Here is a 19174-nt window from a genome sequence, read left to right as displayed (position 1 = left end):
TTCATAATGACCAAAACCTGGAAACAACCCAAATGTCCATCAGCAACAAACACCTGCAAATACATGCAACAGCATGGATGAAATAAAAGTTAAAGAAGCCTTATACAAATATATAGAGTATACATGTATATTCTAAATTTCACTTATATGACATTTTAGAACTGGCAAACTGGTCTTTTGGATTCATTCACCACATTCCCACTGCTTATGATGAGCTAGCTACACTGTCATTCTATTGTTTTCTTCTATTTCAATCAACAAGTACCTTCCCACTTCAGAGCCCTTGTTTCTACTCTTCCCCCAGAGTAGGATATCCTTCACTCCCCCTTTAATCTAGATACTCCTCTGGTTTTCATATACTTTTTCTCCAAGGAAACTTTCCCTAAGATTCAGACTTAGGTTATCTCTAGAGCATTTTGCACTTCTCTTTTATCACAGTATCATAATTATAAATAAATAATTATTGATATGATTACTTGCTGGGGGTCTGCTCCTCCTTAGACTATGAATATCTCAATGTCAGGGACTATTTGTGTCTATTCACTATTCTATTCTCAGCCCCTAGCAACATTCTTGAAAATATAGTAGGCAAATAATAAATATCTGTGGATAAAATAGCTAAAGGAATGAATCTTTCCGTATTTCCATACTCTCATTTTCTAAAACTTTGGTTATCTTTGATCACCTTCTCATATGACAATAGTTTTTTGTTTTTTTTGCGTTTTTTTTTGCGCTACACGGGCCTCTCACTGCTGTGGCCTCTCCTGCTGCGGAGCACAGGCTCCGGATGCACAGGCTCAGCGGCCATGGCTCACGGGCCCAGCTGCTCCGCGGCATGTGGGATCCTCCCGGACCAGGGCACGAACCCGTGTCCCCTGCATCGGCAGGCGGACTCCCAACCACCGCGCCACCAGGGAAGCCCATGACAATAGTTTTGTTATATTATTTTCTATATAGAGAATGAAACGTAGTTTTTCTTTTCTGTAATCTAGTTACTCAGGTTTTTTTTTTCCTATTGCTAGATTTAAAAAGTATATTTCAGCTCCACAACTTGTTTCAGTAATGTCATATAAATTTTTAGGATCATTGACAAATACGGGAAGCCCCCTACCAGTTTCTTTCATGTATGAGGTGCAAGATTACAAGGCATCTGAAGATCTCTTGTTCAGTGACAAACCTTAAAAACTCTGCATTGTCAACATTCATTGACAGTTTGCAGAGGCAGAGTTCCTGGAAGCCATTTCTACACTCAGACAACTGGCAATAACTTAACTATACATAAAAGTGATTGCAAACCACATAAATATATTTCACTAAATCCAAATTACTTTTTTTTTTGGCCCTGCCACACGACTTGTGGGATCTTAGTTCCCCAACCAGGGTTCGAACCTGGGCTCTCGGCAATGAAAGCTCGGAGATTTAACCACTGGACTGCCAGGGAATTACCCATTGCTAAATCTAAATTAAATGTACCAAATTCAACTCCCCCTCAGCCAGATCCCAAAAGATGCCTAAGGACACTCCAATGTCTCTCAAAATGAGGGAAGTGCTAAAGAAGTGTAGTCACAGGGGATAGAGACAGTAGTCTAAATCTACTGTGGTTAAAACTGCAAATTTTACAAACTCTTATGACTGTGTGGCTCTGCTAAGGTACTTCCCAGGGGGTGCTGAAACTTCAACTTCATTAGCTTCTTGGTAAATCCATCTCTGCCTACCTCTCTCAGTTGTTAATAGCATTAAACAATATATTGGGTATGAAAGTACTTTTTAAACTATTAAGAACTACACACAGATAAAATGACGATGACAATGGGCTCCCAGCCTCGGTCCAAGCTTTGTCCACTATACTTAAGTCTGGGGATACCTAATAACCTGGTGGGAAGAGCTAAAATAATCCTATTTGCCAGAAAGCAGAAGCAGTTCCTGGTGAGAAAATTTATCCTAAGAGAAAAGCCAGGATTGACATATTTGACTCAGTAAACAAAGCCCATGATGCCTACAGTAAGAGGTGATTATTGTCTAGCCAAGCCCTCTTGTGCACTGTCTCATCCCTTTGTGGGAGTCAGTTGAGGGGTGCATCATGAATAAATACTAAAATACCTATTTCGGGACTTCCCTGGTGGCGCAGTGGTTGGGAATCCGCCTGCCAATGCAGGGGACGTGGGTTCGATCCCTGGTCCAGGAAGATCCCACATGCCGCGGAGCAACTAAGCCCGTGTGCCACAACTACTGAGCCTGCACTCTAGAGCCTGCAGGTCACAACTACTGAGGCCACACACCACAACTATTGAAGCCCCTGCGCCTAGAGCCCAAGCTCCACAACGAAGAGTAGGCTCCACTCGCCGCAACTAGAAAGAAAGCCCATGTGCAACAACGAAGACCCAACACAGCCAAAAATAAATAAATAAATAAATAAATTTAAAAAATATATCTATTTCATTGAAATAACCTTGTAAGTCATTGGGCCAAGGAAATTTTGTTAGAGAACTTTCCAAAACTCCACTCCAGAACTTCTTAAAACTTCAAAAATCAGAGCAATATCCTCAAATCTTTTTTTTTAAAAATTAATTAATTGATTGATTTTTGGCTGTGTTGGGTCTTTGTTTCTGTGCGAGGGCTTTCTCTAGTTGCGGCAAGTGGGGGCCACTCTTCATCGCGGTGCGCGGGCCTCTCACTATCGCGTCCTCTCTTGTTGCAGAGCACAGGCTCCAGATGCGCAGGCTCAGTAATTGTGGCTCACGGGCCCAGTTGCTCCGCGGCATGTGGGCTCTTCCCAGACCAGGGCTCGAACCTGTGTCCCCTGCATTGGCAGGTAGATTCTCAACCACTGTGCCACCAGAGAAGCCCCAGGGAAGTCCCTCAAATCTTAAAACAGTTCAGTTGACTGGATAATAAAATATCCTGGATTCTGCCTATGCAGTTTCATGTTCAAATAGAATAATAAGCTATTTATCTGTATTTTTATATTGTTATGCATCATTAAAGCAATGATACTTTGATAAAAACTTTTTTTTAAAAACGTAGGTATGTAGCACTCTCCCATTTCTCCTAGGTCTTATGTCAAGCCAATCCATTTCAGAGTTGACATGATTGGATAAATCCTGGGAAAGGGAAGAAGAGAGCAGTAGATTCTATATTCTTAAAAGATTATAGTAATATTGGAAAAATCTAATTCTACTTCATTGTTGACCCCAATTTCTCCTGTATCTGGAATGGTGTCAGAGATAATAGCAGTAAAAGTCTAATACTCTGTCGTGTCCTATAAAGTATCTCCTTCTCCTCCTCTACTTATGTATACCACTTGAAAAAACGTACTGGTTCATTTCTAGTGAAACAGCAGAACCATGCCTGGGATAGGGAAGGCAGCAGTGGTACAGCCCAATATTAAACATCCATATTTTTAGCCAGTTAGGGATAGACACATAGTCCAGAATTTTCTGTTTCAGTTGACCAAATATTTATTGAGTGCCTGAGTGTGCCAGGCACTGTTCTAGGCATTTGAGATACACCCTGAATAATATAAGCAAAGATCCCTGCCCTCACATGGTTTGTAATCTAGCAGAATGTACACAATAGTACCTTGCTTCAAGTTAGTGTCAGATATCCCCAGATTCACAACAGAGTAAGTGTTTGGAAAGGGTTTCTCTACTCTTTACATATCAGCTTCCCCAGCCCTCAGTGGACAGGGGTTCTTCCATCTAAGTCCACAGAGCCACCCTACCTGGCTATCCCCCTCTCTGCCAACAAAGAAAAAACATCCTCCCCTTTGGCCCTACCCTTTCTTTTCTTCTCCTTCCATGACACCTGCACCTTTTCCCCATGATCTTATGTCTTCTTCTCTACCTCTGGCATAGGCTGTGGGCCATTCAGCTCTGTTCCACTTTAGATCAGACCTGGGGTATGTCAAATCCTATCAGTGGAATATATACAATCAGACTTTTCACATTGCAAAGACTGAACTCCCTCATGTGTTAATATTCTGAAGGGGTCTCTGTCTCTTCCACTGCATTCAGTAACATTGCCAAATGCTCCTTCTGTTCCCATGGTATATGCTCTGCCCCAGGAAGGGAAGAGCATACAGGGAGGAAAAGAATGTCTGTCCTGCCGTACTACCAGTGAGAGAATCAGGGATGCAGATCAGGGTACAGAAATGGAGTTTCTTGGAGATAATAGTTTTCTGTTTTATTATATGAAAAAAGATAGATATTGTGTTATAAATTTTGAACTTATTAATATATATTAAATATTTATTAAAATGTGAAAATGTATTTGATTTTTTAAGGTTAAAAAAGCCAAAACTCTGAAAATTCCATTTAAATAATTAACTCTGATGCTAATGGAGAGGGTTATTTTTTTTTACGAATTGGTGGGTGCATTAGGAATTTTGTGTGTGCTTTGGTACTACTTTTAACAAGATAAACCTTTGGTGGCAATTTTTTGAAAGATGTGCTTGGTCTATGACCCCCAAATCTTTCCTTTCTCTGGAAATTGCTGTTGGTGTTCCAGTTCATTAGTGGTGGCTCGTCCAGAGGTATGTTTTAGCCATGACCCTGCCCACCTGGCCCCAATTGATTAGACCAGTTATGGGCACCTGGAGAGACAAACCATAAACAGTAAACATAATAAGTAATAAATTATTTAGTATGCTAGGTGATAAATTCTATGGAGAAAAGAAAAAAGAATTAAATTTATTGTCCTTAGCATTTGCAATTTGGACTAAGAAATTCCAGTTTAGTCTGGGCTGATCTAAGATGAAGGAGTTGTGAGCTTAGAAGATGGATGGTTCTCTTCTGCATGTCATGTGAACTGAAAAGCAAAGAAACGAGCCTCTTCAAAGAGCAAAGAATGAAGCAGGCGTTCAGAGGGAAGTAGACAGCATCCTGCATGCATGAATATATAGTAATAACATAATAATAACACAAGAAAACTTCAAATTGCCTGTTGAAGTCAGGGACAATATCTTTTCCACCTTGCATCTTCAACATCTAGTATAGAACTTGCAGACAGTATGTGCTAAGTGGATCAAGGTATCAAGACCCAATTTAACAGAGGTTCTTAACTGGCCTCCCCTGTTGTATTCAAAACAAAACAAAACAAAACAAAACAAAAACCTCAATACACACAGAGATGGAACTAACTTCCATGGAAAGTTCTAGCCTCAGCACATGTTTGGCTCAATCAGTCTTTGATTCTACACCTACAATTTTGCAAATTCAAGTGGCTTTCAGATTGACAAACCTGAGGCACTGGGGTATGTTCAAACACCAAAGATTCCCCATTATGTTCACTATCCGGTGCTTCCTAAAGAATGAAAAGAAAACTGATATATTCTAGTAATATTTTCGATTGAGTGGAAAGGAGTTTTCTGATTAAGTTTCAATTTGTCGAAAATTCAATTAACAAGAAACTTCCTATCTCCTGAAAATCATGATAAATCTGTCATGATTAGAAGGTGAAACAGCCCTTGTTAAATTTCCTGGAGGCTCACTGTTTAATTTTCTGTAGTCTCTGGACGAGTCTACGCATAACTGAACTCTGAAGAGTTTTTCCAAAACAGTATTTACTAGGTAGTCCGCATTCCAAATACTATTCAGTTTCTGGAACTACTTGGAAAAATTTGGAAGACAAAAGTTACGTAAATTCTTGGCACATTCCTTGGATAAGTCAGATGGTGCTGACTACCAGTTCTGATGTGGTTACATTTTCAATTAAACCAGAAATTTGAAGTTCAGCTACTTATTCTTACAGTCTGCCACAGTTATTATGGTAATGACATTTGATAGCTATAAATCATAGAAAATATTGCATTTATAAAAATTCTTAGTTAATAAAATGAACATAATGAAAAGAATAATTGATTATTAAACAAGCAAACGTTGACTTTAGTCCATTCACTTTTGTACAATCTCATTTAGTGCATTATATATTCTCATTTCTACACTGCTTTTAAAATTCCAATTTTGGACTTTTCCATATCAGCTGACAAAGGAATACTTTGAGCCAAAGCTTGGTGGAGCTGCCTGCCAAGCAACAGTCCCATTTCTGCAGTTTCTCTTAGTTGTACAATTATTTAAATATTTGCTTGCATATTGTTCTTGTTTCCTAAGAATGTGAGAAAATGGAAAAATGAAAATGTAGATTCTAGAGATAAATTAAGGTTCACAAACTTAATGCAATTGAGAAAAATGTAGAAATCAGGTAAGCTGTCACTCACTGCTTTATAAATGTTCTATAGCTCTCTTTAAAAACAAACGAAAAAAATTAGGTCCAAAAATGAGACTGATGAAATTTGTCTCTCAGAAGGTAAAATGCTTTTGCTACTTTACAGCTACTAACTAACCCACTTTAAGACAAATTTTACTTATGGCTGGTGGCAGGTGTGTTAGTTTCCTAGAGCTGTTGTAACAAAGTACCATGAACACAGTGGCTTATAACAACAAAAATTCATTTTCTTACTATTCTAGAAATCAAGGTGTCAGCAGGGTAATACTCTTTCTGAAGGCTCAAGGGAAGAATCCTCCCTTGCCTCTTTCCTTAGTTCTGGTGCTTGCTGGTGATCCTTGGCATTCCTTGGCTTGCAGCTGCCTCACTCCAATCTTTGTCTCTGTCATCCCCTGGCCTTCTTCCCTGCATGTCTTTTTTTCTTTTTTTGGAGTAAAATTGCTTTACAATGTTGTGTTAGTTTCTGCTGTAGAATGAAGTGAATCAGCTATATGTATGCCTATATCCCCTCCCTCTTGGACCTCCCTCCCACCCTACCTTCCCATCCCACCTATCTAGGTTGTCACGGAGCACCGGGCCTAGGTCCCTGTGCTATACAACATGTTCCCATTAGCTATGTATTTTACACATGGTAGTGTATTTATGTCAAACCTAGTCTCCCAAATCGTCCCACCCTCCTCTTCCCTCCCATGTCCACGTGTCCGTTCTCTACGTCTACGTCTCTATTCCTATGTCTTTTTTTTTTTCGGCTGTACTGCAGGGCATGTGGGATTTTAGTTCCTGACCAAGGGTCGAACCCTCGGCCCCTGCAGTGGAAGCGTGGCATCTTAACCACTAGACCGCCAGGGGAGTCCCTCTGCATATCTTCTTATAAGAACACCAGCCATTGGACTTAGGATACACCCTAATCCAGTATAACTTCATTTTAACTCATTACATCTGCAAAATTCCTACTTCCAAATAAGGTCATGATTTGAGGTTCCAAGTAGACATTAGTTTGGAGGGTACTATTTGATCCAGCCTAGCTAGGTTCATGGATCATGGTTAAGATTTCGTGAAGTACAATTGTTCATTCCAAATCAGGTCATATTTGGTGGTTAAAGTTCAGAAATTTACTCAAATTAGTTCAAGTGAAAGGGATTTTACCATAAGGAAAGAATGCTTATGTGGAGCCTAAGAAAAATGGAACAATCAGGACACAAATTAGGGCGGCTCAGTTTTCCTTAGCATACTCACATGCAGAAAGCTGAAGACCTTTACTATTTTACATTGATATAATTCAGCTGAAAGTTCCATCTGTTGCTGAGTTTTAGTTCACAGCGTCTCTCATGATATTTTGTTTGGCTCAGCTCAGCCTGTGGACTGCATTTTCTTGGTTCAGGGGTGTGTGTGTGTGTGTGTGTGTGTGTGAGAGAGAGAGAGAGAGAGAGAGAGAGGAAATATATAGGACTGGGATAGGAACAACTGTCTGAAAAGAGTTTGCAGGAGGGGAGGCAATGATTATCCTAATACATTTCCATAAATGAATCTTTCTGTCTTTACTGTAATGAACAAAAGTATTCATCATAAGTTTACTTTCTTACTTTATTTAATTAATTAATTAATTAATTTATTTTGGCTGCACTTGGTCTTAGTTGTGGCACATGGGAACTTCACTGCATGGTGTGGGATCCTTTGTTGCAGCGTGCAGATCTTTAGTTGCGGCATGCAGACTCATAGTTGTGGCATGCGGACTTCTTAGTTGTGGCATGCAGGATCTAGTTCCCCAACCAAGGATCGAACCCTGGGCCCCCTGCACTGGGATCATGGAGTCTTACCCGCTGCACCACCAGGGAAGTCCACTTTCTTATTTATTTTAATCATATAAAATAGGAGGCTGACATCCCAAGCTTCATAATAAAAATACACTTTAATGTGATTGTTGAAAGTTTAATTACCCTGACAATTCTTTTAGTTTTATAATCATTTATCATCCAAATACTAGCAATTTAAGGAAGGGCTGCAAAGTGGCATTCATATAAAATGTAACTCCAAATAATTTCTCATTTTACTACCACCATTAGAAAAAAATTATCAAGGGGGCAGAATTTCTTTGACATTGGGAGATATAATTTTTAAAAATATTAAAGTATTGGGCTTCCCTGGTGGCGCAGTGGTTGAGAGTCCGCCTGCCGATGCAGGGGACACGGGTTCGTGTCCCGGTCCGGGAAGATCCCACATGCCGCGGAGCGGCTGGGCCCGTGAGCCATGGCTGCTGAGCCTGTGCGTCCGGAGCCTGTGCTCCGCAACGGGAGAGGCCACAACAGTGAGAGGCCCGCGTACCGAAAAAAAAAAAAAAAAAAAAAAAATTAAATCATCATATAAAATTTTTGAGTCTGTCTCTTTTTCTCTTCTAGACCTCAGGTGACCTGAATCGGATTAATCATAATCCTTGGGTTACAACACATCCCTCCTTGTTCCATGGATTGCTCTCATTCATTCATCCATTCATTCGCTTAACATATAATGAACGTACATGAAGCCACCACTACACCCAAAAGTAAAGCTTTAACAAGAAAATATCTGCCTATGTATTCATTCTCCCATATTGTTCCCCTGTGCTCCCTGCTTTCCCTTGTACTCCAGGGGTAACCAACATCCTGATCTTTGCTTTTGAACTTTATAAATAGGTTATCATAGTATGTCACTAAGATATACTCATGTTGTTTACATCTGTAGTTTCTTTCATATTTGAAAATATTTAGCTTTAGTTTGCTGTCCCTGCTCATTAAATAATACTTAATTTTGATAAAACAATTTTAAGAAAGCTAATATAATTAATGATGCAGGTCAGCCTTCACACTTTAAATTGAAGAGAGAGGGGCTTCCCTGGTGGCGCAGTGGTTGAGAGTCTGCCTGCCGATGCAGGGGACACGGGTTCGTGCCCCGGTCCGGGAAGATCCCACATGCCGCAGAGCGGCTGGGCCCGTGAGCCATGGCCGCTGAGCCTGCGCGTCCGGAGGCTGTGCTCCGCAGCGGGAGGGGCCACAATAGTGAGAGGCCAGTGTACCGCAAAAAAAAAAAAAAAAAAAAAAATTGAAGAGAGATGTGCATGGAGTCTAAGGTAGTAAACAAGATTCAAATAAAGTCTTTATATTACCATGACAAATAAGTTAATCATTAACATCTTGGTCACACTAGGCTAAAATGATTCAGACTTCATATTTTTAGCCATCAGTCATCAGTGAAACATGTTAAATTCATTTCATTCACTATAGATAGATATGTTATTATCCTATGCCTAAATATACTTAAATTTTAGCTAAGCTGTCAGTGATATCTGGAAAGACACTTAAATAAATTAAAGTACAATTTTTTTAGTTTCACACTAATTATGATGTATTGTTAAAATTTCTCTGTGACCAGAGGTATATAGAAGATTCAAATGTTTAATCTGTGAAATTACTCAGGATAAATTAGCTAGTTACATTTTAAATTGAAAAGCGAATAAAGAATTTCAGATAAATTAAAAACATATTTTTAAAAACTGCTTTAAATATTTTTTCATTTTTATCTGTTTGGTTGTATTTTTACCTTAATTCACTTTCACTATAAACGTCTTTAGTCTCCTATTACCCCAATTCATCCTTTGAAACTACCACTCTGTTCAACATCTGCAGCATTCAGGGTGAACAGTTTATCCTCTACCCTCATCTTCTGTCAGTCACTCCTACAAACTTTTCACTCCGGAGCTGCACTGTCAAATATAGTAGCCACTAATGGCTGCATAGATTTTTTTAAATTAAATTAAATTAAAAATTTAGTTCTTTCATTGTAGTAGCCACCTTTCAGGTGTTTTATACTGGTACCTACAGTATTGGACAATGCAAGTGTGGAACATTTCCACTGTTGCAGTGCCCTAGAGTTTGGATCTAGAATTTCTATGTAGGAAGAATTTGTGGTTGGTAGTATGATTGAAATAGGGGGTTAGGGATTTGTCCTGAAGCTGCATTGGATGCCATTTTGTACATAGATTGTATGCTTGTACATTTGTATATGGGAGAGGGGCTCATGGAAATTAAGTGGGGGTAGAATAAGTCTCACAAAGCCAAGCTACTCTTTTATGAAACTATTGTTCTAATCACATCAAAGTCTTTTCCTCAAAAAGAATTTGCACTTAATTACCTCAAGGCTTTTTTTCACCTTGTGGTTATCTCTGTTAACTATTGCTCCCCACAAAAACTACTCACCACAACAACTCACCCTCCAACGCCCAGCCTCAAATGCCCCTTCCTCTGGGAAGTTCCCATAGCACCCCTTTCCGAGGCTCCCAGACAATATAATGTAAATCCCTATTATAATATAAATCACACCCTTGCCTTGATTATGTTTCGTTGTATGTCTGTGATTCCTCCATTAGACTCTGATCCTGTCAAGATCAGGGACTTTGCCTTCTTGTTTTCTAAATATTTCCCTAGGGCCTAGTATAATGCCTTACCCACTGCAGGAGCTGAGTAACTGTTAAATTAACTTTTATTGATTTATTATTATTATTAATTTATTTATTTATTTTTTTCGCGGTACGCGGGCCTCTCACTGTTGTGGCCTCTCCCGTTGCGGAGCACAGGCTCCGGACGCACAGGCCCAGCGGCCATGGCTCACGGGCCCAGCCGCTCCACGCATGCAGGATCTTCCCAGACCGGGGCACGAACCCCCGTCCCCTGCGTCGGCAGGCGGACTCCCAACCACTGCGCCACCAGGGAAGCCCTAAATTAACTTTTAAATAGCTTAGATTCTAAAAGACATTCTGACTCTCAATCTGTTCCAAGCACAGTCCTCCCCATCCCAGTTAGTGGTAAGTTCATCCTTCTAGTTACACAGGTCAAAAACTTTGGAGCCATCCTTGCTTTCTTGACTCCTCTCTTTTTCTTGTACCATTTTTCATCACTTCCACTGTTATTACCCAGTTCTTATTACCATCTCTCCTTGGGATTTTTGCAGTTGTCTTATACTTGGTTACCCTACTTTTACTTTTGCATCTCTACATTATTTTCAACCCAGCAGCTAGAGTGATTCTTTCATTTTACATATACTAAAAAATTATGTGGGGGCTTCCCTGGTGGTGCAGTGGTTGAGAGTCCGCCTTCCGATGCAGGGGACACGGGTTCGTGCCCCGGTCCGGGAAGATCCCACATACCGCGGAGCGGCTGGGCCCGTGAGCCATGGCTGCTGAGTCTGAGTGTCTGGAGCCTGTGCTCCACAACAGGAGAGGCCACAACAGTGAGAGGCCCGCATACCGCAAAAGGAAAAAAAAAAAATTATGTGGAGCTTAGTATGTACCAGTTACTATTCTAGGCACTTTACAAATGTTAACTTATTTATCCCTCATAATGACCCTCTGAAATAGAAACTATTATCCTTGTTTTACAGATGAGGAAAATGAGGTACAGAAAGATTAATTTGTCAAAGGTTGCCTAGCGCATAGAACATAAATCATATAATATCATTTCTCTTTTTAAAACACTTCCATCTCAGAGTACATGCCAAAGTCTTTCCAAAGGCCAAAGGCCTAAAAGGTTATATGTGGTCTGCATCTCACCCCTGCTTCTCTACTTTATTTTCTTCCATAGCAATTTATTTATTTTTTTTGTCTATCTCTCCCCAAACAAATTAAGCTCTACCACAACAGGTAGGGATTTTTGTCCACTTCCCCACTACAGATTTTTTTCTCAGTGCCCAAAACAATGCCTTGCATAATAGGCCCTCTTTAAATAATTGTTGCTCAAATGAATGTACCTCTTATCATTTACACTAAGTGAAAACTTTTAAAAAAAGAAAGTAAAAACAAGAATTTCAGAATTCCTGAATTTTAGAATTATATAAATTCAACATTTTTATGTGTTATAATCCTTAGGGCTTACTATCCTATGAGTGTTTATAAAATCAAACAGTATCAAAAAAGTAATAAGTTGTATAAAATTAAAACTTATGGGTATATACAAAACTCCATTTAATTATGGGTAAATTACTTAGAGCAAGAATGAAAACAAAAAGCAGCACTCTTTAGCTATTTAAATGTGACAGATTTTTAAAAATCATATGTGAGAGAAGAGCCTAAAAAGAGTGTAGGTTTTGGTCAATTTCATAGTTTGGATGAAGACAATCTTAAATGGATTCTGCCTGCTACTCTAAATGCCCAAGAACAAAGCTCTGACTTTTGGGCAGAGTTGTAGCAAATCAGCAACTGTGGTGTGTTAGATTCCAAGATGATTGTTCCCTTGTGGAATACCTGAAAAACAATTCAGTGAGGGCAGCACCTATATATTTTTTTTTAGAAAGAATTTTTAATATTTATTTATTTGGTTGTGCTGGGTCTTAGTTGCAGCAGGCAGACTCCTTAGTTGCAGCATGCGAACTCTTAGTTGTGGCATGCATGTGGGATCTAGTTCCCTGACCAAGGATCAAACCCGGGCGCCCTGCATTGGGAGCGTGGAGTCCTATCCATGGCACCACCAGGGAAGTCCCAGCACCTATAATATTTTTAAGATCAAGCAAAGAATGTGGAAAAGACCGATGGATATCCATCAAGAATAATTTAAATAAATAATCGAATATAATTTTAAACTATGGTAGTGGTCAGTTTCAAGAGCTGCCTGCTATTTCACATTATTGTGTTCTTTTTTCAACTTCATTTTCGGAAATTATGTACGTGCTTCTGAGGTTCATCTGCTTCAATTTTCTTTTACATTAAACTGCTCAAACACCACTGCATTGGGCTTTCCTTTGGATGAAAGAAAGTTATTCTTCGGTATACTTAACACTTAAAAAAATGAATTATTCCATATTCACAAGAGCCATCTATCTAATTTGTAAACATGCTTATTTCTGGATTCCAGTCTCATAGATCTTCATTCTCCAGGTTTGGGAGTGGAGCCCAGGATCCTACGTTTCAGACCTTTCTTTAAGAACTACTAGACTCAATGCTATTTTCATATTTTGCTGCTTTCAAAATACTAATTTTAGACATCTAAAGAGGGGAGGGCAAACTGTGGTGGCTGTCAGAAGGAACAAGAATGAGCGGCCCACGTTGTACCATGTTGCAAAACTTTTCCTCAGTTTGTAGATCCTCCGTCCCTGGGGAGGAAATCAGTTCATTTTCACCAAGTAATTCGCCGTTTTTCAACCATTTCCGTCCACGTCCCTCAGGGTGAACCCCAAAAGTCATGAACTCATCTCCGCGGCATAAGATAAAGCCCTGTTCGTCCCGCTTGCCCTCACAGGGCCGCGGGGACCGGTTCGCTTCCCGCCAGCCGGGCTCCTCCTCCGCTCGCCTTTTGGGTCTAGTCCTCCCGGAGGCGTTCGCCGCGGCAGGTCTTGGCGCCAACCGGGTGGCGGCGCTGTCTGCCCCGCGCGCCACCGCCTCAGGCCCGAGGGAGGCGGAGGCACGGCCTGCGGAGGAAGGGGCGGGAGCGAGGCGCGCGCCCTTCTCTCGCGTGCTCCCGCACCGCTCGCGTGACCGACTGGTGGGTGCGAGAGGCGCCGGCTGCCCGGAGCACGGACTGCCGGGCGCGCGCCGCTGCGAGGGGCGTCCGGGTCCGGGTTGGCGGACCCGGCCGGCGCGAGGTGCCGGCTGGCGGGCCCGGGGTTCCGGGGCGAACACACGAGCACACGCTCCCGGAGGAGCCTTTTCCGAGGCTGCTCTTCCTCGGCCAGACGGAGAGCGGCAGTGTCTCCCCGCCCAGCGCTCACTCGCCCCGCGTCTCCCCCCGCGGCGACTGCTCCTCCTCGGCACCGCCAGCCCCAGCGCCGCTCCGGGGCGGGCGGCGGCGGCGGCGGCGGGACCGGCGGAGCCGCTTTGTGTGCAGCCCGGAGAGGGGCGGCGGCGCAACCACCTGACAGAGGCCCGGGCGCTCGATGCACCTTCCGCCCGCATGAGGAGGAGGTAAAGGCGGCGGCGGCTCGGCTCCCGCCCTCGGCTGGTGGAGGGAGGGGACGGAAGGGGAGACTGGAGCGGGTGGGGGGTGGGGGCGCGGGACCGAGGCCCGGCGGGGCTGCCCGGAGGTGCCGGTAAGGCCTCGGCGGCGCCGAGTGGCCGGGGGCGAGAGAAGCCGCCGGGGAGCCTCAGCCGAAGTTGAAGGAACAAAATGTGAAGTGCGGAGCCGCGTCAGCCGCTTCCTGGCTTGGGGTTCGGGGTGGAGGGCGGCTTGTTTTCCCCTCCCGCGGGGGTGGGGGAGCGGGACACGGGAGGGGCGGGAGTGTGGCGGGGACGCCTGGGGTTCAGCAGCTCTGCCCGGCAAGGGCGTTCGTCCCCGGGAGAAGCCGCTGCGTGTGGGTCCGGTTGGGTCCCTAGTTTTGCGGCCTAAGCCGAGCCCTATAGGCCTCGCGTCTCCTTTCCCGGAGGGGACCGGCCGGGCGGGGACTCGAGGCTTCTCTCTGACCGAGCGGGGGCTTTAGGGGCTTTGCCGGGTTCTCAAAGCCGCCAAACTTCGGACTTCGGTGTTTGGGGGTGGATTTCATTGTGAAAGGAGGACTGGGAAACTCCTGGCGCTGCCCGGGGCTTCCCGCGGCCGCCGGTGCCAGAGAGCCCAGTGGGCCCGGTGTTGGAGGGGCCCGCGTGGGTGGGCGCGGCGCGGCGGCCGCCAGGATCCAAGCCCCGGGAAGGAGCGGGTGGCGGGGCCGCCGCGAGTCCCCGGCCTCCCGGGAGAAAGGGCCCTTTGCAGATTAAAGATTTTTGAAATGAAAAAAGAGGTTACAAAGTCGTCCCTTTCCCGCTGAACTTTTGTTTTCTGACCGATAGAGGCCGGTAGAGGACTGTGAAAGAAAAGTTGTCCCCCAGGATGGACTTCTCGACCGCGCAGCCGAAGCCTGCCCCTGCCCTCTGTGGCGTTGTGAGTGCCGACGGGAAGATCGCTTACCCTCCGGGGGTAAAGGAGATCACCGACAAGATCACCACCGACGAAATGATCAAACGACTGAAGGTAAGCTCCTCTGGACCGAATGTTCACATTTCAGACGTTTGTGGTAGGAGGTGCTCTCTCCTGCGGTATTACAGCTCTGCTGGGCCTGGCCTTTAATAGTTTCACTGACCAAGGCTTTTTTTTTTTTTAGATATTTTACGTTTTCTCTTTTACCGCCTCTGAAAGGTATTGTTCTATCTTGGCTATATCTTTGAATGGTGATTTCTGTTAGGGGCATAATCATTATGGGAAATTAGAAGGGTGTGTGTGATCTTTTTTAATCTTACTTTTTTTTTTAAGTGTAAGAATTCGAGTGTTTTTTTAAGTTTTTTTTTTTTTTCTAGAAATATTTACGAGAATACTATGCAGAGTAACTTGCAGCCTTAAAGGTAGGCAGTAATTTGCTTAGGAAGGTTTTCATCAACTTCTGAGGAGACTGATTTATCAAAGCACAAAAGGCATTTTAAAAATTATCACAATTTTCTAACATCCAGAAGCTTAAATATGTATATAGTATGGTTAAACTTTGACAGAAGATACTGACTTTTCATAATTCAGGCTTGAAGTAAGATGATGATTTATGTCCACATGTTCAGAGGGGTTTGTGTGTGTTTGTTTGTTTAAATATTTATTTATTTGGCTGTGCTGGGTCTTAAGTTGCGGCATGCGGGGATCTAGTTTCCAGACCAGGGATCAAACCTGCGCCCCTTGCATTGGGAGCACAGAGTCTTAACCCCGACCACCAGGGAAGTCCCCAGAGGGGTTTTAAGAGAGAGTGATTATGGCTCTTTTTATGAGTCAGTGTATTTTTAAGCATGGTGGTCCTAATGTCAAGGTTGTAAGTTTCAGCCTTAGGTAAGTTAATTTTTTGCTTTTTGTTGCATGGACATAGATTGTGTATACAGCCTTACAAAGTAAGTGCTGTTCTTGTTAAGGGATCAGCTTGATGCAGTGTTTCTCAACCAGGACATGTTTGACCCCCAGGAGACATTTGGCAATGCTGAAGATGTTTTGGTTGTCACTATTGGGGCTGGATTGGAACAGGGTAAGACTGGAGACAGGGAGTCCAGCTAGGAAACTGTTAACAGTAGTCTAGGTCAGAGATGTTGAAATCATGAAGTAGGGCTATGATAGTGGGAATAGAGTGATAGGGAACGTTACAAGACACATTTCAGTGTTAGAATCAATCAGTGTTGGTGGGAGGTGAGGGAAGAAACGATGTTGACACTTTGCCAGTCTTCACCTTGGGCACTTGGTGAAATGTATTTTAAGGAATAATCTTGCCCCTTTGCTTTTAGAACTTATAGTGCCTAGTAAATGTTTACCATGTTATGAGTGATTAATATTTAAAGTATTCCTGTAGTTTGTTGTTAAAAATCTAATTGGATTCTGTGGTTTGTTGCCCCTTTGGAAGGAATGGGACACAATGCCGTCCGTTAAAATAAACCTTGATATTAAAGACTGTACATAAAGTAGGGTGCTTAATTGATGCTTCTTAAGGTTATATTGTTATTGTTCTTAAGTGTTCTGAGATGCTGAAATATGAATTATGAAATATAAAGCTAAGTTAAAAAATTTATAGGTCCTTTAATTTTTATTTTCATATTAAGAATATCAAAACGTTGAATTCTAGTGATGGATAATCTTGTTAAAAAAAGAAAAGTTATGACCGTATATACATCTTCCATTTGGAAATAGATTAAATATCAGAAATATTGTTAACTAGAAATTGACACCAAGTCTAGAATGAGCATACGGTTAGAATATTCATTTTTTATGAGTTCTTTTGGAAGTTAAATTTGATACACATATTACAATTTGAATGTCCTATTGCTAGAATTTTGCTTTTCTCAAGAATTATGATTCTGTCTTCCTCCTGCCTTTCTAAGTCGATTTTGACTTTGTACATTTTAGGGATCCATGTTTAAAGTATTACTGTCTCGTTGGAAGTATAGGTTTCAAACAATATATAACTGTATTTTTGATAACTTTGGTGTTATTTATGGATAAATTTTATAAATTTGGTAGTTTGTTATAACACAGTAACAATGTTCAAATGCTGTATAAATACAAAAGCGCTTAAAGGCAAGTAAAATCTTGGTCAGTGGGGCTTCCCTGGTGGTGCAGTAGTTAAGAATCCGCCTGCCAGTGCAGGGGACATAGGTTCGAGCCCTGGTCCGGGAAGATCCCACATGCCACGGAGCAACTAAGCCTGTGTGCCACAGCTACTAAGCCTGTGTTCTAGAGCCCTCGAGCCACAACTACTGAGCCCACGTGCCACAACTACTGAAGCCCGCACGCCCAGAGCCTGTGCTCCGCAATGAGAAGCCCACACACCGCAACGAAGGGTAGCCCCCCCTCGTCGCAACTAGAGAAAGCCCGCGTGCAGCAACGAAGACCCAACGCAGCCAAAATTAAAAACAAAAACAAACAAACAAACAAAATCTTGGTTAGTGGAATTCAGAGATGTTTGGTCCATTTTCTTCAGTTTTCAAGACTGGAACAAGCATTTTTACAGTGGAACCATAATTTTAGAGTTAGAAGGATTCTAAAAGAAATTCTGGAACTCCCTTTATTTCACAGATAACAAACGTTAGACCCAAAGTGGCCAGGTAACATTTACCAAGGTCAGCCATAGGACAGGTTAGTGGCAGAGCCAGGGCAATAGCATCATGTATCTTCTTATTCTTATAACTGCTTTCTTCTAAGGAATGTAAACGAAGTTGAACAAAGAAGTTGTGATTTTTATTATGCAGTTGAAAACAGTAAAGTGAAAAGAGAAGGGGATCAATGAGAGTTAACTTGGTCTTTTGCAGGGAGATATGGGACAGCGTTTTTGTTTTTTTTTTTAACATTAGAAATTATTGTGATGCTTTGAAGCTTTCTTGAAAATAATTCTTAGAGTATATCTTTGGAAGAACTTAGACATACTTTTGTATTTTAGAAGTTTTAATTTCTGTTTCCAAGGAACTACTTTAAATATTTTTATGTCCAATCACACTGGCCTTCTGTCAGTTCCTTGAACATGCCATGCTCATTTCTGTCTAGACAGATTTAGAATTATGTAGCCCATATACGTACTCTTCCTCTCAGTTCATTAAGGGAAGTCTCTTAGATTCCCTGTTAATATATTCTTTTAATTCCTTCATATCACTTATTACAGATGTGATATTACATTTATGCATATGTTTATTTGGTTTGTCTCCCCAGCTTCTCTGTAAGCTTCATGAATATAGGTATCACATCTATTTGCTTAGTTTTGTATCCTCCCAGTGCTAAGTTTAATACTTGCCACATAGGTTCTCAACATATATTCCTTGAATGAACGAATGAATACTCTGGGTTTTTTTTTTTTGGCTGTGTTGTGTCTTCTTTGCTGCTAGGGCTTTCGTGGAGCGGGGACTACTCTTCGAATACTTTGTATTAATACTGGTTTAGAGAAATATTTTTATTTTTGAAGATGAAGGATAATTTGAAAATATTTTGAATTGCAGCTAAGTACTTTATCTGAGATTGCATACTAGAGATGATAACACAGATATTTAGAATTTTAGGACCAGAAGGTAGCTTAGAGGTTATTTCATTTTGTTCTAATTTTCTGGATGAAGAAACTGAGTCTCAGAGGTTGTGACCAACCCTAGTCACATAAAGCTGAAAACCATCATTAACAGTTTTGTTATTTAGATAAATTACAAATATATATTAATTGGCAGAAATATTAAAATTCATACAAAGGCTGTTTGCAAGGATAGCAGACATTTTAATACCAATGTTATATTAAGCATCAAGATTTCATTAAGGATTCTGAAACTAATGCAAATCATGTCTGATAAGTTTAATAAACAGGATACACCTATAAACAATGTTGTACAAAGTTCCTAAGTGCTTCTGCCCACAGTTTGTTATACACAGTCTATCTCAGATCATGTATTACAAAGCTGTGTGCTACACACTTTTTTTTTCTTCCTTTTTTGCTATTTTGGAAGTGGGAAGCCCTTGAAAGCTTTCGTTTTTAA

The 19174-nt window shown here is 41.7% G+C and overlaps 1 protein-coding gene across 4 annotated transcripts in view; it reads left to right on the top strand.

The window, feature by feature from the left end:
• The first annotated feature begins 14027 nt into the window (after positions 1–14027).
• The window catches only part of PDS5A (PDS5 cohesin associated factor A), a 126870-nt gene continuing 121723 nt past the window's right edge, over positions 14028–19174 (top strand). For all 4 annotated transcript variants that reach the window (XM_089911801.1, XM_089911800.1, XM_089911802.1 and 1 more), the window contains exons 1-2: positions 14028–14143; positions 14999–15179. In XM_089911801.1, the coding sequence (XP_089767927.1) occupies positions 15039–15179 (141 nt within the window). In that variant the 5' untranslated portion in view covers positions 14028–14143; positions 14999–15038. The remainder of the gene's footprint in view (positions 14144–14998; positions 15180–19174) is intronic.

The sequence above is a fragment of the Delphinapterus leucas genome, chromosome 5 (genome assembly GCF_059928025.1).
Source record: "Delphinapterus leucas isolate spDelLeu-1000000601 "Yukka" chromosome 5, BTC_Dleu_Yukka2, whole genome shotgun sequence".
NCBI classification, from domain to species: Eukaryota; Metazoa; Chordata; class Mammalia; order Artiodactyla; family Monodontidae; genus Delphinapterus; species Delphinapterus leucas.
This window is presented reverse-complemented; position numbering and strand designations above follow the sequence as displayed.